The 22,358-nt window shown below is 39.1% G+C and overlaps 1 protein-coding gene across 2 annotated transcripts in view; it reads right to left on the minus strand.

Moving 5' to 3' along the window:
- Positions 1 to 210: 210 nt before the first annotated feature.
- The window catches only part of LOC125260447, a 40,766-nt gene continuing 18,618 nt past the window's right edge, over positions 211 to 22,358 (minus strand). The window contains exons 2-4 of one of the 2 annotated variants that reach the window (XM_048178828.1): positions 17,361 to 18,384; positions 9,032 to 9,201; positions 211 to 3,920 (exon numbers count right to left, since the gene is read on the minus strand). In XM_048178828.1, the coding sequence (XP_048034785.1) occupies positions 2,654 to 3,920; positions 9,032 to 9,201; positions 17,361 to 18,323 (2,400 nt within the window). In that variant the 5' untranslated portion in view covers positions 18,324 to 18,384 and the 3' untranslated portion in view covers positions 211 to 2,653. Of the gene's footprint in view, positions 3,921 to 9,031; positions 9,202 to 17,291; positions 18,385 to 22,358 lie in introns of both variants that reach the window. The other variant, XM_048178827.1, reaches the window with a different exon arrangement.

Consider the following 22,358-nt stretch of genomic DNA (forward strand, 5'->3'; position numbering starts at 1 on the left):
GCAGAGAGCCAAGGTGAAAGTGCTGATCAAATGTGTATGGAGCCAAAACACCTGAGCAGACTGAAAAACAGAGAAAGCTGAAGTAATTTGAATAATTAACATAACACTTGAATTTATGCTTTGATGGCATAATTGTATTACATTGTTTATTACTGCATGATTATGACTGCATTAATGTCATGGGCCCTGATGCAATTAGGAGATCCAAGGTCAGATGATTAAATTGATTTTATTGCTTGATAAAGCATAATCAGAAAGTCAATCATAGACATATTAATTTTGAATGATACAAATGTGAATTTAATAAATGACAATCATCATAACAGAATAATACAGACAATAATCACTCAAATTCCAATATCTCTGAAATATTGAAGACCCAAAATATCATTATTATTAGAATAATGTTAGTAATAATCTTAATTAAACCTTAGTTTAATAGTTAATAACAGTTTAGTAATCTTAATACAATCCAAATATAATGTTAACCAAGCTTAAGTATAAATCTATAAGTCTGAGTCAAAGGTTCTTGCCTAAGAACAGAGTTGATGAGATCTCACTGATATGCAAAGAGCAGAAGCTGAGTCACTATTGAGAGAGGTCAAATAGTGACTGAAAATAAGGAAGAAGTAGGGTCCTTCTTTATACCCAAAAATCAGACATCATTAAAACACAAAAGCCGTTAAAGTGAGTCAGAAATAATTTAGCTGTTTCTGCACTTCGCAGGTACAAAGTACAGTCTGTCAAGCAATTAGATGGACCAACGAGGTATGAATTCCTCTTTTCGTGGAAATCTTCAGCTCTGAAGACAGGGACCTATTATAATATATACTTTGGCCCTTGTGCTAGTTACGTGTGTCTCCTGTTTTGCATACATAACCTTTAAAATATATTTGTATGTTAGCACTTCTAGCATTTACATATGCCCAAAAGTAACCACAAAAAATGTGTACATGCACAGCAGTTTTTAGAAAAACATACCAGTCGCCAATGAAGCCCTTAAAAGGCCTTTTCATAAGAAAGACAGTGTACATTTGCGTTAAAATCTTCAAACAATAAATGACTATAATATTATTGACTTAATGATTGATCATGGGCAAGAAAAAAAATTCATTTTCAATCTTAACTCAAATATATATTATTTCTATAAAAATGTGATTGAATTGTTAAAACATAAACATAATTCTCTCTTCGCCTGCATCAGGCCCTCACATTTATCTTGTGGTTTTCTAGAAGGTCCCGATCCAAACTCAGCACTGACACTGCTGTGCCATGTTAAAAAGACACTTGATAGACTAAGATCACACACAACATTTCATGTTTACATAGCATCACATTTGAATTGTAAGTGGAATAAAATTCTTCTTTATTTACAGAAAGGTCCAGTGAAGAACATCAGGAGAAGATGGTCAAAAATCGAGGGGCCAATCTGGAATCATTTAAATCCTTCAGAAATAACTGCTCCAAGAAGACTATCCAGGCCACCAAAAGTAAACATGCTGCAACAAATTCTTCACTAGGATTTCTGGTTGACCTGTGATGTCATCGACCTGGCCGGCTACATCATGGCAAAGGACAGTGCGAACATTGATGGTTTCAGTGAGTTATGCCCTGGAAGGTAAGGCCACAGTCAGACCATTTTGATGTCCTGCAGCCAGCTGTGCAGCAGCAGTCAAATTTGAGCAACTGTGGCCTGTTTACAATAGCATTTGCATATGCTTTATGCAAGGGTCATCCACCAGAAATGTGCATGTTTAATGAGGGCAGGCTCAGGGCACAGCTGTATTCATCATTAACGAAACAGAGCATCACATTTATCATAAAGACTCGAGAGGGTGAATCTGAGGCAAACGTGACCAAAACTGAAGTACCAGTTTACTGTGTTTGCCGAACAGCTCATTACAAGGAGCTCCAAATGCCAGCAGTGGTATCACACTACATGTGCACAGATACAAGAACTGTAAAAACAGGTCAGGCAATGTGTCACATGCCACTGATGGACATTATATGAGGTTGCATTTCTAAAAACAAATTTTAAGGAACGCCACATTGGATGGAAGCCTAAAAGAGTGCAATAAGAAGAAAGCTTTATTTATTTATTTATTTATTTATTTTAGGAATATTTTAATTTATTTGTACTTTTAAATTAAAAGTCACGGCTGTATTTTAAACTTCCATTTCATTTATTTTTATTTTACATTTATTTTTCTCTTGAAGAGCTGTTTGTTGTGTGTCGTGGGTTTTGTGATAACGGAGATGTAAACAATCTACAAGACTGAAAGAGCAAAAAGTGGGGCTAAGAGACAAAACCTCCTATGACAACTTTCAGAATTCGAGGCGAAGAAAAGAAGATAACCCTGCAGGTAAATAAGTGTCTTTATCGCTGTTTTCCATGTTTCAGCATGTTAAAAATGCCGGGTGCCGGTGTTTGACCATAAACTGTAAAAAACACACTTACCATGACATAATGATGCTTTGTGAAATAAGATTTGTCTCTACAACTAGAAGTTACAGACCAAAATTAAAATTATATTGTGTAACATAGTTACTCCTCATTAAATATGATCACTGTATGTAAAGCTGCTTTCAAATAATGTGTATTGTAAAAAGCGATATACAGTTAAATATGACTCGACTGCACATATTTACATGATTATTCTTCCTTTTTAAATGGATTTGCCTTAGTTGTTGCATTTTTTGACTTTGGCAATGGCCTAATGTCAAAATATATGGTAGAATGATCTGAAATGTTTTTATTTAAATTCTTATACTTATCTCTATTGATTCTGATGTTAAAAACGTCAACATTTCTGCTGAAAACCAGATCCAGGGTGTTACCTTTCTTGTGTGTTGGCTCATCTACATGCTGTTTAAAGCCATACGTATTATAGGCCTTTTTAAACTTCTCTATTTGGTCCTCGCTGGGTTTTTTGCTGCTGTTGTTGTTTTTGACATTGAAATTAAAATCACCAGCCACAATGGCACAGTGATTGGTCTCATTTAAGAGCCTTTTCAACTCCTCAAGGAAATCCTTGAACGGAGGGGGGTTTGTCGGTGGGTTATACACAGTTATGAACACAACATCTTCGTCCCACTCTTCATGTCTCAGAGTTGCGGCCACATATTCAAAGATTGTTGTAGAGTTTAAACAAATTCTACTAGAGTTCAACTCCTCTGAATACTGAATGGCAACACCTCCTCCTCGTTTTCCAGTATTCCTACACTCGTGATGGAACGTGAAGTTTATCGGCGAAGCTTCACTAAGGGCTACATCTGCAGTTTCATTTTTTAACCATGTCTCTGTCATGAGAAAGACATCCAGGTTATGTTCTGTTATGAGATTATTGATACTGAGTCTTTTTTCCTTCATATTTTTGATACTTAGTATTGAATGAGCATTGAGCAACCCCACACTCACTGCAGGAGGATACACTGTCGGAAACAGGCACAGCAGAAGAAGATAAATAAGATAAATCTTTTTCCACTTCCACTCCTTCTGTTCAGTCTCTTGTGACTCCTGCTCCTCCTGATCAGTCTTTTTCCTCTTTTTCCTCTTCCACTCCTCCTGTTCAGTCTCTTGTGACTCCTGCTCATCCTGTTCAGTCTCTTGTGACTCCTGCTCGTCCTGTTCAGTCTCTTGTGACTCCTGCACCTCCTGTTCAGTCTCTTGTGACTCCTGCACCTCCTGTTCAGTCTCTTGTGACTCCTGCACCTCCTGTTCAGTCTCTTGTGACTCCTGCACCTCCTGTTCAGTCTCTTGTGACTCCTGCACCTCCTGTTCAGTCTCTTGTGACTCCTGCTCGTCCTGTTCAGTCTCTTGTGACTCCTGCACCTCCTGTTCAGTCTCTTGTGACTCCTGCACCTCCTGTTCAGTCTCTTGTGACTCCTGCTGCTTCTGCTCAATCACTTGTAACATTTTCCTGTGAATAAAACAAGTGAAGGTACCATTAGGATGATTTAGTTTATCAGTGGTATCCAGCTGTAAAAAAGAATATTAAACGATTTTATTAAATATTGTCCAAAAAAAATAGGTTTGAATAAGATTCATTTAAAAAAGTAAGATTATTTGTTCTATTAATCATTTTTACTAGATTTTAGAAAATTTTGTTGAAAGATCAACAAAACTGCTATCGTGGCTTCAATCTGGTAAGAGAAGTGTGGATCATGAGGAGAAAGAACTGAAGAGGACAAAAATGAACCGAGCACAGGTGCTAACAGCAGGGGCGGAGCCAGGGGCTGGCCGTGGACACCCTTGACCTAAGCTTGGCCACCAGTGTTGATGTTCAAACTGTGCATTTACAGTGTTTAACAATAATAAATATACTTATTTGGAATAAACTGCCTCGTTTTTGAACTTTAGCTGAATAGTTAGGGCTACTACGCTACTGTATTTAAATGTTGGTCATTATGGTGGTACTTGGAGAAATATTTTCTGAGGTGGTACTTGGTGTGAAAAGTTTGAGAACCATTGCAATACAATACTAAGACAGAGCAAAAATACACCAGATTATGTTCAGATCTGCTATTTACAGATGTACAATTATGTGCAAATGGAAGTATACAATGTGCTATTTATGTTATAAATGTTATCTGCTCTTGCTTGTGAAATTTCTCTGTACTGTACAATACGTGTTGGTAGCCATTAAAGAAAATGTAGTTTCATATATATGTTTAAATAGTCTATGTTATGTTTTAAATTAATTTACTTGATTATGAAAAGTGAAGAGCATGAGTAAGATGCATCATAAGATGCGCAATATATCGGGAGACATGGAGTGGGTCAGACATGATTTTAAACACTTCATTAAATTTTGTTTTGTAGAAAGCCTTTCTTTAAAGTGAATTTCGTTTTATACAAATTTTACACATGGGGAAATCACTGGGTGACAGCGGGAAACCTCTTTGCTGGAAATAATGAGGTTAGCATTTATGACAGCCTCTCAGTGTTGGATAACAATACGGAACAGGCATTATCGTGGATGTTGAGGCCAAAGGAAGACCAATTTTTGATCATGTTTCCTTCGGTTCAGCAGCAAACCAACACCAGCAACTGTGGCTTGTTTGCAATTGGATTTGCACATGCCGCAACATCAGACCTGAGAACTGTCAGAGGGTCGAGTGAGGGCAGAACTCATCAAGAGTTTCAGAACAGGGAAGATACAATTCAACATAGAGGCAAAACAGTAGAGACAAACCACTGTCGGTGTCTATTGTGTGTGCAGCACGGCACACTAAAGAAATCATGGTGCAGTGCTCATTGTGTCATGGCTGGTATCATCCGACCTGTTTAAGCATACCCTCAAATGCCATTTCTGGTGAAGATGACTGGCAGTGCCAAAATTGTAATAAAGCATAACTACTCGACCACCAATGATTATTTGGACTGAAAGATTGCAAATGATGAACATAAAATGTAAAAAAGACAAAAAAACAGAAAATGTTCATAGACGAGCAGTATTGCTATGTTTCAGGGTCTCTGTGACCTTTGTTTATAGTTCAGTAATGTTTGTATTTCTTTCCATGTGTTTTTTTTTTCTAATAAGCCCATTTTTGTTTAATCCCTTCTGTTTGTTCTCTTCCTTGACAAGTTTTGTTCCTTGTGTACTGTAATGTAGCTTTTTTTCTAAATCCTCTACATGCTTTGTCTTCTAGTTTTACATATAAGTTTATTTAAATCCAACAATGGATGTACAAAGTAGACAGAACCGCATCTTTTATCACTGTACACATTTTGTATTGCACCAAAATGCCATGTATGTATACTGTAAGGGATGTCACCTATATAAAAAAAAGAAAGTAAAATGGGGAAGTGGGAGGGGTATTGTGATTTACGCACCGCCGTCACCTCCCTGTCATCATACAGGGAGGTGACGTGGGTAGCCTATATGTTGCTTTCTGATACCATGTGCACAAACACATATAATCTAAACATATAAACTATAAATAACAGTTAGGTCCGGTCAAATGATTTATTAATTAAATTCTGATTGGATTATGATGGTAATAGGAACTTAGCTAAAGATAAAATTAGTTTTGTGTCTCTGAAAATACTTGAGGTTTGCCACAGACTTTTAAAATTAATGTTTCTTCAAGTGCTTCCATGCTTGAAAAATGCACAGAAAACTACTTTTAAACAGGATTTTACTAGTTTTAAACAGGACAGAATTTTACCATACATTTTTACAGTGGGTCTATTCGAACAGGATTAGTATTACCTGAGGTAATTTTTCCGGACCTTTTTTACAGAAGGTAAAAGTCGCCGTAATCTTTACTGACATTGTCCTTAATGATTACCGAGATGGCACATTTGGACGGGACTAAAATCACTGAGAAGCTCTGGTAATAATACACTGTTGGAGAGATTATTATTGCTCCATCTGCCATTTTTCACTGTTTTCCTTGCTTGCTTACCTAGTCTGATGATTCAGCTGTCCAGCTCCAGACATATGATGTCTATGGCTCCAGACGTTAATACTGGCTGCCCTTGTCTAATGCCTTTCATAATGTTGGGAACATGGGCTGGCATATGCAAATATTGGGGGCGTACACCCCGACTGTTACGTAACAGTCGGTGTTATGTTGAGATTCGCCTGTTCTTCGGAGGTCTTTTAAACAAATGAGATTTACATAAGAAGGAGGAAACAATGGAGTTTGAAACTCACTGTATGTCATTTCCATGTACTGAACTCTTGTTATTCAACTATGCCAAGATAAATTCAATTTTTTCATTCGAGGGCACCTTTAATTAATCATAATTGTTACATTTGATTTTATTCTGACTACTCTGAAATGATTGACTTCAGTAGATTATGTTGTTAACGCAGATCTATGACCCGGGTTAAGTACATATTAGATCTTGGATTGTATGGAGCATGGGGCACATCTGGCGAGATTCTCAATTTCTGACTAACTGCTTGAATTTAACTAAGTTGTTATGCAATCGCATTCACTATATGGGCTAGAAAAAGGTGTACTGGTCATAACCTCTGGTCATTGCCTCTGCTTTAATTTGTCATATAGTTATATTATTAACCCTTTTAAACCAGATTTGTCAGTGCCAACCAATCCGAGCTTCACGTTACCATAACTCTTGAACAATTTGAGATATAATAATTCAAATGGCTGCAGACAGTAGACAACATGGGTTTTTCGGCAATATATGGGTTATTATGGTAATTTCGTGCCATCCTTCAGCAAATGGCAGTTGCTTTTTGGGGAGAGCGGGTGGAAGAAGGATTTGAATGCAGCAGTTTAGGGCGTTTTGGATGGCATTAATAATAGAAGAAACAAACAAAAACATGGCAAAGGAATACACAGGCGATTGGGATCATTTTTGATAAGACTTGGGAGGAGGCCAAGCAAGACTCTTTCACATTTGGTGTGTATCTGTATAATGTGTCTGCGTGTAAATGTACACCATGCCTTTTATTCATGTTTTTATTTTTTATTTTTGTCTATTTAAATTCTATTTACAAACTCACCATACATTTTGAAATCTAATTGTTTTCTGAAAAAAAAAAGATACCTTGCACTTAGATAGTATGATGTATGATAATTTTTTAATAATAAAAAAAAAAACAATGTGAAAATGGGCTATTTTAGCTTTAGGTTCTAAAGGGTTAACTATATGGGGGCCAGATAAATTACTATCGAGGGGCGACATTACCTCATAGTACTGGTCATAACCCCTGATTATTGTCAGAGCTTTAACTAAGTTGTTATATAGGCGATTGTATGGGGCTACATGGGTACCTTTTAACAATAGCAAGCACTGGCAGCATTGTTAAATTGCTTTAGCCATAACCTCTGGTTATTGATCAGACTGGCGAGTTTGTGATCGTGGGGCCCGCATAACAGCTGGTGCGAGGACCCTGTGCGACTCTGAGAACCGAATGAACGAGTACAATAAGAGTAAAGAGTTAAATAGAATTAGCAAATGTCTAGATACATTATATAAATGGTCAATAACCAATTGGCACCTTAAATCAAGGTCATAATAAAATGGAGTCAGATAACAGTTTAATTGGAATTAAATTTGCCACATTGAAAAGACTGAACCTACAAGAAGCCTTCTCTGTCCTATGGGAAACCATCATTAAAAAATTATAAGCATCTATTTTAGCCAGTTCACATCCTGCTATTTCTAAGTAAACCATCTGTAATCCATAACGCTACTTACTACATATCCCAAATGGGACAATAAAGGTGTTTTCAAGTACATGTTAAAAGCAGGCAATTTCTGATCTTTTTTTGACATGATCTGAAGTCAAACCAAAAGATTTTAATTTTAGTTTTAGTAATGTTAGTATTTCTTAAAAATATAGTGCATAAATTACTTATCTGTAATGTTTAATGTATACATACATACTTAATTTATCAAAGTATATATGAACAGAACTGACCCTAGAACCATCCCTGAAGGAAGATGAATCAAAAGACCTTGAGATGTACCAAGAACTTATCCTTGAATGTGAAAAGAGGGGATGGATGGCATGAAGCCTTAAGGAGGATTTGTGAATGCTGGAAAACCTCTCTAAACAAAGGGGAGTGGATGTGGGGCCTGCCATAGGATGTTGGGGTTTGCATTGGATGTGTTGTGGCCTCAAACTGACAAAACATCTGAGAACTGACAACTCAAAGTTTCAAGGGCTCACACTACAAAGCTCTGTTAAGAAGTGGAATTGTGAAGCTTCCATCTCACGCAAGATGCAAGGAAGTTTCTAGCCAGTGAGATGGTACCAATGAACCAATTGTATTGCAGACTGTAAGAAATGAACTTATTTTAAATGCACAGTAAAGTTGGCTGTACACCTTAAGGGGTTTGGACAAGTTCCTTGAGATGTTCTGATACTTTGACAAGAAACAAGAAAAACAAGCTGGTGTTAAATTTTATCTGAGATAAATTTTATCAGAGTCAAACTGTTGCCGTCTCAGAAAAGAAATGTAAACTTTTAACAGATGCCTTTCACACCTACAGGAGGTGAGAATCTGGGTAGAAATTCAAATTTTATGTATTTATTTGAAAACATACTTGGTTTTTTTGATCTGTTCCTTCATTGTCTGAGTGGCGTTTTGGATTCTGTCGGCTGTGTCTCTCAGTGATTGGCTGGCTTCAGTCACATGATTCCCCTCAATCATTTTTGTCCAGTTGTCAATCATTTCAGGAAGTGCATATTCCATTAAGCAAAGTCCTCCAGCAACCTGATGATCAATAAGAGCCAATCATTACAGGATTTATTTTCATTATAATCAGACTGTCAGACACTCATAAGCACTTATAAGAAACAGTTTATGGATTGCTTAAGAAAGATTTAAAAAAGCTTTATGAGTTTCTAATTATTTATAAACATTTATTTTCATCATGACTAGCACACATTAAGTCTTTTATTTGTTTTTGGTGGACAGTAGCTGAGTAGCTAATTTTACTTGTCACTGTAACTAAAGTAAATCTTTCTATCTGTATCTGTACAAAGTTATCTTGAGAAACTTTTACTTCACTCCATTTCAAAGCATAATATTGTACTTTTTGCTCCACTACATTTCATTAAAGCATCTTGTTCCTCTTTATTTTGAACTGAAGAAATTTCACACCCACTGGTGAGGCATGAAAGCAATGCCCTTGTCACCATACATCAGTATCATTTTCACTAAATATGGGTTGTAAATGAGCACTTCCCGTGCTGTGATCTGTGTGCTGAACTTACGACAAAATTACGGTCTGTGGCTTTGGTGTTCTTTTCTTTCTGTTTTCGTGTGTGTGTGTGTGTGTGTGTGTGTGTTTAGGTGTCTTTATGCACCTGTAACTCATCTGCTCATAAAGCGTTGTTGATTGACTGACTATAAAGATGCTGAAACAGAGCGTGAAGAAAGAACAGAACCACCAGCCAGCAAACAAGCCTTTTCCTTTTATTTCTTTTTGTAGTTTCTTTTGTTTAGTGTCTTTCGTTTTGTTTTTTAAATTGTTAGTTCTTTATTTGTGTGGTTTATGTTAGCTAGGTATTTATTTAATTTGGTTGATGTTTCTTATTTCTTGATTTCTCACTATGATACTTGTTTTGTTCTTGAGGAAGTTACATATATCTTCTTCAGGTTACCTTCACTACATGTTGCCTAACTTAACTTGGAGGTTCATAGCAGACAATCACGGCAGATTATGCAGTGTTTGCATTAACATTAAGAGAGTTGCTTAATACATTCATTCAAACATATGGATTTGTGTGAATTAGTGGAAAAAAAGGTGTCAGAATAATCTGTGAATCTGGACAATAGGCTCATTTGAGATGAGGACAAAAATCCAGTGATAATCGTGAGAATAATGTCAAATGAAATGTGCCCGAGAACTGAACGACTTGCTCTGATGTCATGTGAGGTGGCCGTGCCAAGCAGCACAGTTGCTCTCCTCTGACTTCACTGCCAAAAGTCATGATGGGAAATGACTGGCTGACATCACATCTTAAAGAAACACTGCAGGCGCAATGATATTACGCAGTGCCTGTGAGCCCCTGTTTGCACAGGGAGTGTGTCTTGCAACCATGGAGACATTTGTGAGAGGCGCTGTGTAATATCATTGCGCCTGCTGCACTCATGGTACGACAGCAAAGTTCCTTGATTGTTACGCCGCAATGAGAGTATAGCCATATCGGCCTAGAAAATCAACGCCGACAGATGAAAGGATTCAATGGAATCAATTCAATGGAAAGGATTCCGGAAGAGAATACAATGTTGAATAAAGTCGTAGTTTTTGTTATTTTTGGACCAAAATGTATTTTCGATGCTTCAGAAACTTCTAACTAACCCACTGATGTCACATGGACTACTTTGATGATGATTTTATTATGTTTCTGGACATAGACAGTATACCGTACATACATTTTCAATTGAGGGACAGAAAGCTCTCAGACTAAATCTAAAATATCTTAAACTGTGTTCTGAAGATGAACGGAGGTCTTACGGGTTTAGAACGACATAAGGGTGAGTCATTAAGGACATAATTTTCATTTTTGGGTGAACTAACCCTTTAAGGTAATGAGTTAATGATTATAACTGAAGCTGAATAGGGCAATAAACAATAGATCGTCTCAGGTTATGACTATAACCATAGTTCCCTGAGAGAGGAAACAAGACACTGCGTCCCGAAGGGGGCGCTATGGGAACGCCCTCAGCGTGAATGCGTCTGATGCACGTGTGTCAACTAGTCCAATGGCGAGAGTGAACGTCACCGGTGGGTGACGTCACGACCAGGAAAGTACACATCCGGAAAGACCGGCTTCAGCTTAAACTGCTGAAGCAAATCGATCACAGGGATGCAGGGAGTATGGCAACGCGACGCAGTGTCTCGTTCCCTCTCTCAGGGAACTATGGTTATAGTCATAACCTGAGACGTTCCCCTTTCGAGGGAACTCGCACTGCGTCCTGAAGGGGGGCGCTATGGGAACGATATCCCAAAACGCCATAATTCCAAAATGCCTGTCTGTGTGAAACTGTGGCACACTAAGACGAGAGCACTGATGAGCCTGGAGCTACATCCAGGCCAAGATAATCTCACAAACGTGAGTGGCGAGAATCAGCCCGCCGCATCAGATCTCCTTGAGGAAAACCCCCAACATCAAGGCCTTGGAGGCCGCCATACTCCTAGTAGAACGAGCTCTGACAGACAGTGGATACTGCTGACCAAAGACCTCATACGCAAGTGAAATAGTCTCAACTATCCACTTGCTAACCATTTGTATGGACGCAGGGAGACCCCTAATTGCGCAGTCCAAACAAATAAACAGTTGATCTGACGTTCTCCACAGGGCAGCCGAGTGGAAATTAGGTGTCCAGTGCTCACACTACACACACAAGATTCAACTTTTCCTGGTCTGGATCTGAGAACAGAGGACAGAAAGCTTGCAGCACTACAGGCCGTGGCATATTGGTCAGAACCTTAGGTATATAACCTAGTAGGGTAAAGGAACACTTTGACCATCCCCGGTGCACACTAAAGGCACGTAGGGGATACAGATAGGGCCTGAAGGTCTCCTACTCTATAGGGAAGAAATGGCAGGAGGAACACAGTAAACTTCAGAAATTTTTCTGAGACAGAGTCACGTGGCTCAAATGGAGCTGCAGATAGCCTTCCAACACAAAGGCCAACTCCCAAGCAGGAACCCTAGAGCATGTTACAGGCCTCAGCCTCAAAGTGCCACGAAGGAAACGATACCTCAAAGGGTTAAACCCCACAATTGTACCATCCACAGGGACATGGTATGCAGAAGATAGTTTCCTTGTGGCTGGAGTTCTGGAGTAAAGTATGGTCACCACAACCTCGGATGAGAGACCAGATACTATGAGTTGGGCCCCCTCAGGGGCCAAACCCACAGGTTCAATACTTCTGGACGGGGTGAAAAATCAAGCCCGTCACCTGAGATAGGTCTCTCCTGATCGGAATCTCCAAGGGAGAGCTGTAGAGGAGAGACATGAGGTCCAAGAACCAAATCCGACTTGGCCAGTAAGGCGCTACTAGCAGTAGACTTATCCCTTCCCGGCGAATTTTGTCCAGAACTCCTGGGAGCAGAACAATTGGGGGAAAAACATACAGACGTAGCCTCGGCCATGTCTGTACCCTGGCATCCACTCCAAGAGGAACTAGATGCGTAAGGGTTAACCACAGTGGACAGTGCGTCGTATCCTGAGACGCGAAAGATCCACCTCCACGTGGCTATAAATCTTCCATATGACCTTCACCACTTTGGGATGAAGTCTCCATTCCCCTGGCCTCAGCCCCTGTCTCGACAGGATGTCTGCTCCTATATTCTAGGTCCCTGAAATAAGATAAGATTGTTCTCGAGGAGAGCATCTTCCCCCAGGGACCACAGGAGGATCTGGTGTGCCAGATAGTGGGCGCAAACACAAACCCCCCCTGTTGATTTATATAAGAGACCATCGATGAATTGTCTGTCCAGACAGCTCGATGACCTCTCAGGTCTGGGAGGAAGAACTTCAACGCATTGAAGACCGCCATCATCTCCAGGCAATTATGTGCCACGAAAGATGATGACTCCTCAACAGCCCTTGAGCTGAGCGGCCTTCCATTACCACTCCCCAGCCTGTGAGAGAAACATCTACCATGAGAGTGACTCAATGATATTAAGCTCCTAACACAGGGCCCTGGGACAGGAACCAACTTTTCTTCCATATAACCAAGGCGCGGAGACACGGCTGCTTGATCTTGATCACAGGAAGTGGGTTCCCCCTCAGGGAAAACCCTTGGTCCTGAACCACCACTGTAAGGGTCTCATGAACAGCAGGCCAAAAGGTATCACCATGAGACACAGCTGCCATCAGACCCAACAGTTTTAGAAAACTGTTTTACAGTGAGTGACTGGCCTAGTTATATCTCCTGTGTGACTGAAAAGATTCCAGCAATACGAGTGGACGACAGAACGGCCCGCAGCGTCACTGAATCCATACCATGCCCAGGAAGGTGGTTCTCTGTAATGGAAAAAGCACACTCTTCTTGACGTTCAGCCACAACCTGAACTGACCATCTGTTCTGACTGCGCTAATATTAGCCAGTCATCTTATCAGTTCAGAATGCTTATGCCCTGCAGCCTGAGCAAGGCCAGAGCTGCATCTACGCATTTCATGAACGTGTGGGGTGATGGAGCTAGACCAAATGGAAGAACCTAACATAGGTATACTTTGCCCCTAAAGCAAACCCGAGGAACTTCCTATGCTGTAGAAGGACGGAGACATGGAAGTATGCATCCTTTAGAACTATCATGACAAACCAGTCCTTGGATCTGGGACTGAGAGTCAACACTTAGAGTCAACATTTTGAACCTAAGTCTCCTGACTGATTCAAATGATTAAGATATAATATAGGAAGCAACCCTCCATCCTTCTTTGGAACAAAATAGTTGCGGCCCTAAAAACCCTAACTCTCTGCTGGGAGGAGGAACCCATTTGTAGCTCTTTTCGCAAGAGAGTTTACTTTTTGTTCCACTACCAGAGCCTGCCCATTGAGATACATTTTTGGCAGAAGCCTCAACTCTGCCAGAAAATCCACAAAAGGGAACCAGCCTCTCAAGACAGGTCTCTGATATACCTAGAGCAGCCACTTTGGTGACCTGAAATACACTGGCAGGAAATAACCCATTTGACTGCTTTCCGACCCTCCTCAGAGGGTGCGAACCTGATGCAGCGTTGAGTGAGCGCCGAATCAAAGCTAGCTGGAAACCGCTGCGCCCCAAAGCACTAAGAGTGATGGGGTTGGCAGATCGGTCCCCTGAGGGCAACGAAGTGGAACGGGCACCGTATACTGAGGTGTACACCGCTCCACCCCGCAGGGGGCTGCCCCAAGAAGCCTAACACCACAGGCGTCAGGATCTACATGAAAAGCTGAACTAATACATGAATCTAACTACTTTAAGTCAGATAAATATGTATTATTTTAATTTCTCAAAATTAAATTACAGCCAACTGTCCATTTAATTCCTCAAAATTAAATGCAACAAATGATCTATAAGACAAGTTAATATGGTCTGAAAGAAATGCTATATATATATATATATATATATATATATATATATATATATAATATATATAATCTCAAAATTAAATGCAGTCACATATCAACCAGACAGGTAAAAACGGTCTGGATGAAAGGCTAAATAAAGAGTTGTTTGTGCAGACATATAGCTATAAAAAACCAGGCAATATCCCATTTAATTCCTCAAATTAAATGCATCAATGAACCACCAGACAAGTGTACATGGTCTGAATGATTGGTTGAATATTTATAACTGCCGTCTGCACACCCTAATCTACACGTTGCCTCGGCAGACGCGAGATCAGAGCCACTAGATTTTATTGCAGTTTGCAGACCCGAAATCTATGCGTTGCCTCGGCAGACGTGAGATCAGAGCCACTAGATTCATTGCAGTGTGCAGACTCGAAATCTACGCGTCGCCTCGGCAGACGCGAAATCAGAGCCACTAGAATCTTTTTTGCATAAGACTTTATTCCCTCGAGAAAAAAGCCAAGAGGAGCAGAGCTAAAAATCTCGATAGTGCATCACATCGGGAAATTTATGAATGAACACTGACAGATCCCATAAGAACTGACGTGCGTGCTCTGCTCTCAAACAAACAACACATGAATCACGTGTATCCCCACTCGAATAGTAGCGAGGGCAGGGAGCACACACGACTCAAGTTGCTATTTGCTCGCCAATAAGCTTCTGTCTAGAATATATATAATGCTTGAGGACAAACAACAATAAATAGACAGAGACAGTTTAACACAGAGCACTTTGCTGAGGCACAAAAGCTGAAGCCGGTCTTTCCGGATGTGTATTTATACTTTCCTGGTCGTGACGTCACCCACCGGTGACGTTCACTCTCGCCATTGGACTAGTTGACACACGTGCATCAGACGCATTCACGCTGAGGGCGTTCCCATAGTGTCCCCTTCGGGACGCAGTGCGAGTTCCCTCGAAAGGGAAATAAATAGTATGCAAAGAGACAGAGTATACCTGTCAGAGGAGTAAATTAAGTGTAAGAAAAAATGGGGAAATTTCGGTGAAAAAAAGAGAGAAAAAAGCCATTGGCAGTGCACGTACATACAGGGATGTTTGTTTGTGACCAATAAACTGAAATAAGGGAAATCATTTATAATACTAATCAGATGATTGTAGAAATTACAGATTGTTAGTCAATATATTTGGTGATATAACTACGGTCTTAAAATTAGGGCTGGATGATTTATATTAAATCGTGCACAATTTGGCAAAAGCTGTGATTATTTAATGCACAGCTTGTCAGAGCTTTATGGCTTCTGTGATCAGTAGTAAATGTTTCTCCATCTGAAAGCTAGAGGGCATTCTTGCAGAAACTCTAAATATATTCCCTGCTGCAGAATCTGTGTAAGAAGCCACATCATCTCACAAAAAGATTCTCAACTGTCGTTATGAAGAGAGTTTGGAGTAAAAACATGTTATTAAATGTTGTCTTTTTTTAGACAAGATGTTAGTAAATGCTTCTCATGTCTGCAAAGATGTTTAACACGTGTTGCTTTTTCAAATGCACATTGTAATTGATTCAAACTCGCAGTGCTTTCAGATGGATTAGCATTTGGAGCCATACTTCATTGACAAGCTGCGCATTTAAAAAAAAAAAAAAATGAATAAAAAAAAAAAAAAAATCACACTAAGAATCGTGTTTTAGCTATAATCATATTTAAGTTCAATGTTATTTTTCGTGTCATGTGTGCAGTCAAGTGTGCAGCCCTTATTAAAATGTGAATGTTGAAAGAGACTAACTGATATGTGCAAAACATCAGTTGCTAGGCATTGATGTACTATAAATATATCTATAATAATGATTAAACATTGTTTAATAATTTTAAGACCTACCTTTTTATGTTATAATTGCACTTTTTTGTATGTTTGCGAAATTTTCAGAATGTCTTGTTCAATATACAATTTACCTCAATGTTGAAAGAAACTGTATTGTAATAACTGTCTAATAAATTAATAAATGTTTGAGGCTGTTTCAAAGAAAATTGATTTACCTCAAAATAATGGAAAGTAAAAAAAATTCCTAAAACTTTCCACTTTCCTAAGTGTTTTTGTGCTCCACCACAAAATCACATTTTATTAAACTTGACCACATGTAGCGCCTAATACATCACTCTTTAAAAAATAGCTTGAGTTAATATCAACAAATGTGTTTCTAATAATATTATAATAATAAGAAACTCAAAGCTTTTATTAATTTTCTTAAAGCTGCAGTCCGTGATTTTTGGCCCTCTAGCGGTTAATAAACAGAACTGCACACATCTTGCGGAAGAACATTGTAGCCAGAGCTACTTTTCTCTGTGTATGTCTATGGCGAGTCACGCAGTTACTGTGATACTCTACAGTGGGTGCTACCAGTCTGGCCTGAAATAGTCTGAATATAAACACTTATTATAAGTGTACCATAATGATTCAGGGTAAGACAAAAACACGGTTTGGAAAATGAATTCATGTTGTACATTCTCATTATCTCACAAAAAAAGTTACGGAAAGCAGCTTTAAACAGTCTAAACTATTAACAAGTTGAAAGTACTTATGAACATCTTATAATCTAACAGTACATGTTTTCAAATCTTTTAAGCATCCTATAAGGGCCTTATTACCTATTAACTTATGCTTATTAGAAGGATCTTAATATAAAGCGTTACCCAATAATCACTACTAATCAATGAAATTCACCAATAATCAATTATATGTGTGATCTAATGTGCACATGTGTACAGGATCTTACCATGACACCTCCTATGCTGTTGGAAATAAACCTTTTTGGAAATCTAGCTGATCTATAAATTTGACGTACTGTATCTCTCAATTTAGTTATCCTTTTCTTGTCATGTCCAATAATAATCAAGACAGGTGTAAGAATCCCAACAGTTGAAATAACCCAAGGATTAATCGGGATTTTAATGTTTTCCAGGCATGTCTCTTTTATCTGGGAAGGGATAAAGAATGAGGGGACAGTGCCCTTCCAATCTCCAGAGTGCCCCTCTGATCGTCGTCCCACCCTCGCTGACGAAGAACCCCTCCCAGCCCTGCGACTGTGTACATCACTGATCTTCTCCCGAAGAAACTCTTGAGGGGTGTGACTGATCGAGTCATTATTGATTTGAACATATAGACCACTCTGTCTTGCAAAGTGCCCCTCTGATCGTCGTCCCACCCTCGCTGACGAAGAACCCCTCCCAGCCCTGCGACTGTGTACATCACTGATTTTCTCCAGAGGAAACTCTTGAAGCATGTGATTGAGAATGTCACTGATCACAGAGTCATTGATGATTTGAACATTTACACCACTCTGTCTCGCAATAGCTCTCAGAATTTCAGCCATGATGTGATGCTCCAATTCATCTGCTTCTGCTGAGAGACTTGCCACTTCCTTCTCAGGCTTCAGCATCTGCTGTATTTCTCTTGCAATTTTGTTGCTTTTCTTTTCTATATCCTGCAACTTCTTCATAATGCTGCAGGATAAAAAGTCCTCAATGAGTTCAGTACCTTGATAAACAACACAACCCGTGTTTGTAAATGTAGCTGCCAAACTCATAAGTGGAGCAGCTGCTCCAAACGTAAACACAGTGGCCACACCAGCCCCGATCATACTTGCAGCTCCTAACACCGTAAATGAGCTGCTAACACATTCACCGACATTGCATTTTTTTCTGAGTGACTCCAGCTCCTCTGCCAGTTTCCTCAGATTGTCTGCAAAGTGCTCCCTCTCCTCGATCCAGCAGAAAATCAGCTCTAGCAGCTGGTCAGCGGTGGCCATGATGAAGGTCTCTGTGTCTTCCTGATTCTCTGAGCAGAGAGCAGAAATCTGAGAAGGAAGACTGCAAGAAAGAAGACAGAGGACAGATGAGAAGACACTTTGCTTTATTCTTCAATTAATAAGTGAGCAAAGACTGAGCAAAATATTCTGCTGATGAAGACAAAATTTGAAGTGGGGTTAACTTTCAGCCCTGAAGATTAATGTCCCACATTGGCCAACAAAGGGCTAGGTGATAAAAGATAGAACATTTTTGAAATATTGCACACAGACAGAGGCAGGTCTCTTTGCTAAGGGTGTACTCACACTAGGCGCTCTGAACCGTGCCCGAGTGCATTTGACCCTCAAATCCCGGTTCGTTTGACAAGTGCAATCGCTCCGTTCCGTGCCCTGGCACAGTTCGTTTAGCCAGCCCTGGGCCGCTTGGAAGAGGTGGGCCAGAGCGCAGTTCGATTGGGCTCGAGCGGTTCGCATGCAGTGTGAGTGCTCACCATGCCTGAGCATGGAACAGCTACTATTTTTGTGTGCGCTACTGTCATCATTATGACTGCAAACACCTTTTTTATTTTTTATTTTTTTTACTACTTTGATAGTACACTTTTCAATTCATGTAATTAATTTGAGTGTATTTAGGTTTATAACGGGTCTGATTCTCACTTTATTGATGAACAGGAATTGTAGTTTGCGAGTAAAGCTGCAAATTCCTCCATTAACTTCAGCTGCTTTTGCAATAATCCTCTGAAACTTGCAAGTGAAATTCGCTGCGTGGCGTAAATTATAAATATCCTATATAGTATCTTAGTGAAAGTGCATTTCTTCATGTTTTCTTCCAATCAAAAAGTTGCTGCGTATATGACGTAAGCGTGCTCCAGCCTGGAACGTTGAGGGTAATGTGAGTGCAGGCTAGTGGGGGTTGGGGAGGGGGGACAATCACGCTCATGCTCAGTTCAAGGCAACCGTGCCTAGTGCGTGTACACCCTAGCATTTTTCTTTATAAGAACTACAGGGCTAATATGTGCCCCTTAAAATAATTTCCAGGGGCATTTTTACCATTATAAGAGCATTTTTAAATAAACCTATTAAATGTATGCATCATATTTTGTCAATTTCTTAAATTAAAATAGAAAATTTGCTTTTTAAATGTTAAACAACAAATTCAGTTAGAACAATAAGACCCAATCCGACTGTTACCAATCAAACTAAATCATCAAAAAAATCCATCATTGCACTGCAGAAGTGGCACAGACGCTCCATCCGAAGTGGTATTATTTAAACACATTTTAGACTGCTTCATGCAGCTCATTGGCAGTGGGTGGGCAAAAATACATCAAAATGTTTTAAAATAAAATATAAAACACCTTAATTTTATAATAAACTACAAAATACAGCAACCACACCATGTATCAAAATAAACTACTGTATTTTTGTATTTTAAAAATACTACAAAATACTTTTACAAGGGAGCATGAAATTTCTTTGCAAACCTTCCATCAATTGGCCTATTTGATCTATCCCTTCACCATTACACTGACTCAGCTGATTAAATACACAATGTTTGATAGCAACAGCTTTTCTCTGTTCGAGTCATGCAATAAATTTGACATATGCAACCAGTTAAAGGCACAATATGTAGGATTTTTAGATTAAAATATTCAAAAACCACTAGAACAATGTTATATATTTTGTTGACTTGTGTATTTACATTTTCAAATGTTTCCAAGAATGTTTAAATCCAGAGAAATAAGCAATTTTAACTAGGACACACCAAAGACGCATTATATTCCTCATCTGTCTAATAAAACATATTATATGTTTTATTAGACAGGTGAGGAACTGTTTGGATTCATTTATCGACTGGAAACTAATCATGTTATATAGCTTCTTGTTTAAAGCTTATTTTCTTGTTTTACAGTGAGTACCATGTTTTACCATGACTAATATCGATCTATCTTACTGCAGTGTTCTACAAGTGTCTCATTGCAGCCACCGAGCGAATGCACAGAGTAGCATTATAACAAGTTTAAACACACAAATGTATCTAATATGATAAACAGCACTGCGTTACCCCACATACGCTAGACCAGAAGAAGCGGAAGCAGCGACGCAGCATAATAAAAATTCCTGTTCTCGAGACATGTCGCGCTCCTCTCTCATTATCAATCTCTCCAGCTCCTCGTTCAGGTCCAATATCACTCGCCCTGCTCTGCTTCATACTACTGTAACGTTAATAATCTCTCCATGAACATGATTTCTGCCAGAGTCCCATCCTGAATCTTTTCCACCGGCTGTAGACATGAAAACGACACATCCCATGATTCCACAAAATCAAGGACTGAATAAGTGACCTCTGTCGGCTGGATTTAACAGATCAAATATTCACATATCCCTGTGATCTCCCAGATGAAGGTTAGTTTTAAAGTAACCAACTGTTTAATTTTTAACAGTTTGCGAATGATTTATAATTGTATCCTAATTTAGTTACTTGGTGTAACACTAAAGTATTTTGATACAAAATACCAAGCCATTTTCATCAACCCTATCAAATACAAATTACAAAATACTATTTTGTATTTGAAATACATGTATCAGAAATACTGCCCATCCCTGCTCATTGGTAAATATAATTTTTCAAATTTATAAATAGGCTATGTAAAAAAATAAACTTTAAAAGTTAGACTGTTTTTACTTAAAATATATCATTGTAAAGTGTGGCGGTAAATCTTAATGTGCAAGTCATTCATTCATTCTTTCAGTCATTCTGAATGCAGATTTGTTCATTCACCGTTGCTTGGAGACGCCCAACAGTTCTGGTGTGGCTTTGTTTGAAATTATTGTCATGAAAAAACTGACAGTATTGGCTAAATTCACTTAATATCAGATTGATTATTGGACTTCAGTCAGATCAGTCAGTGCCACATTTGTAATAATGCCAATACTCGGAGAAACAGCTGCGATAGACAGTGTTACTGGTGTTCACCCGCAAGAGTGGTTACATCACTTGCCCACCGTGACCGCGGCACTGCCCCCACCATAGTTTTTATTTTTTTATTTTTTTTTGGTAGTAATAAAAATCATTTAGTTCAGTTAGTGAACAGAGGCAGTTGGGTCATTATCTCTATAAAGTGCCTTTTGCTGTCCTCACCAGAATCACTCAGTCATCATGAATATAATGCAAAATAAAGTTCTTTGCAAAATAAAGAGGTTTTATTATAAATGGCCAAAAATTTACACACAAGTACAATGATAAGTCTCTTGAAATGTGTTTTTCTAATTTTATACCATTTTCTTTGATTGGATGTATGTGATTATGGCATGTCCCAGACATTCTAAAAAGCTTAACGTGAAAAACGCTTAATGTGGCTTAATGTACTAAGATAGTGATATTAACAGACCAAACTCACTAAATATCATACTAATAAAGTATACTATGTGCAAAAAATCAGATGAGCCCAGAATATGATCTTAACACGTTTAATAACACGTTAAGCCTTTTCCTCTTATAGAAAACCATTATAAGAAAAGGCTTAACGTGTTATTAAACGTGTTAAGATCATATTCTGGGCTCATCTGATTTTTTGCACATAATAAACTTTATTACTTCAGGAGCAGAAATGGATATATGGTTCCCTGCAGAAGTTTGGGCCACCCAGGGTCGGCGCCACGGGGGGGCCCCAGGGGGCCTGGCCCGGCCACCTAGGTTACTGTGCCCCCTCACCTCTAGTCAGCACACCACCCTGCCTCGGAGCGCGATTTCAGCCGTTGAGACTCAGCAACAGGCAGGCCCGGCGCCACGAGATCTTATTTGTGCCACCTCAGTTTAAATTTTCCCCCCATTCACTCCCAGTTTTATCCTTTAACGTGTGCGATCACACCGGTGTGATTAAACATTCAGTGTGTCACTGCTAAATTCAAACCTGCTTTTGCGCTGCTGGCGCTGAGCCAGAGATAGACGCACTCTGTGCTTTTCATATGTCGCAACTATTCAGTGTTTTCAACCACATAATGTTTATTTGAAGTTTCAGACATTTAAATAGACAT

The sequence above is a fragment of the Megalobrama amblycephala genome, linkage group LG24, assembly GCF_018812025.1.
Source record: "Megalobrama amblycephala isolate DHTTF-2021 linkage group LG24, ASM1881202v1, whole genome shotgun sequence".
Lineage (NCBI taxonomy): Eukaryota > Metazoa > Chordata > Actinopteri > Cypriniformes > Xenocyprididae > Megalobrama > Megalobrama amblycephala.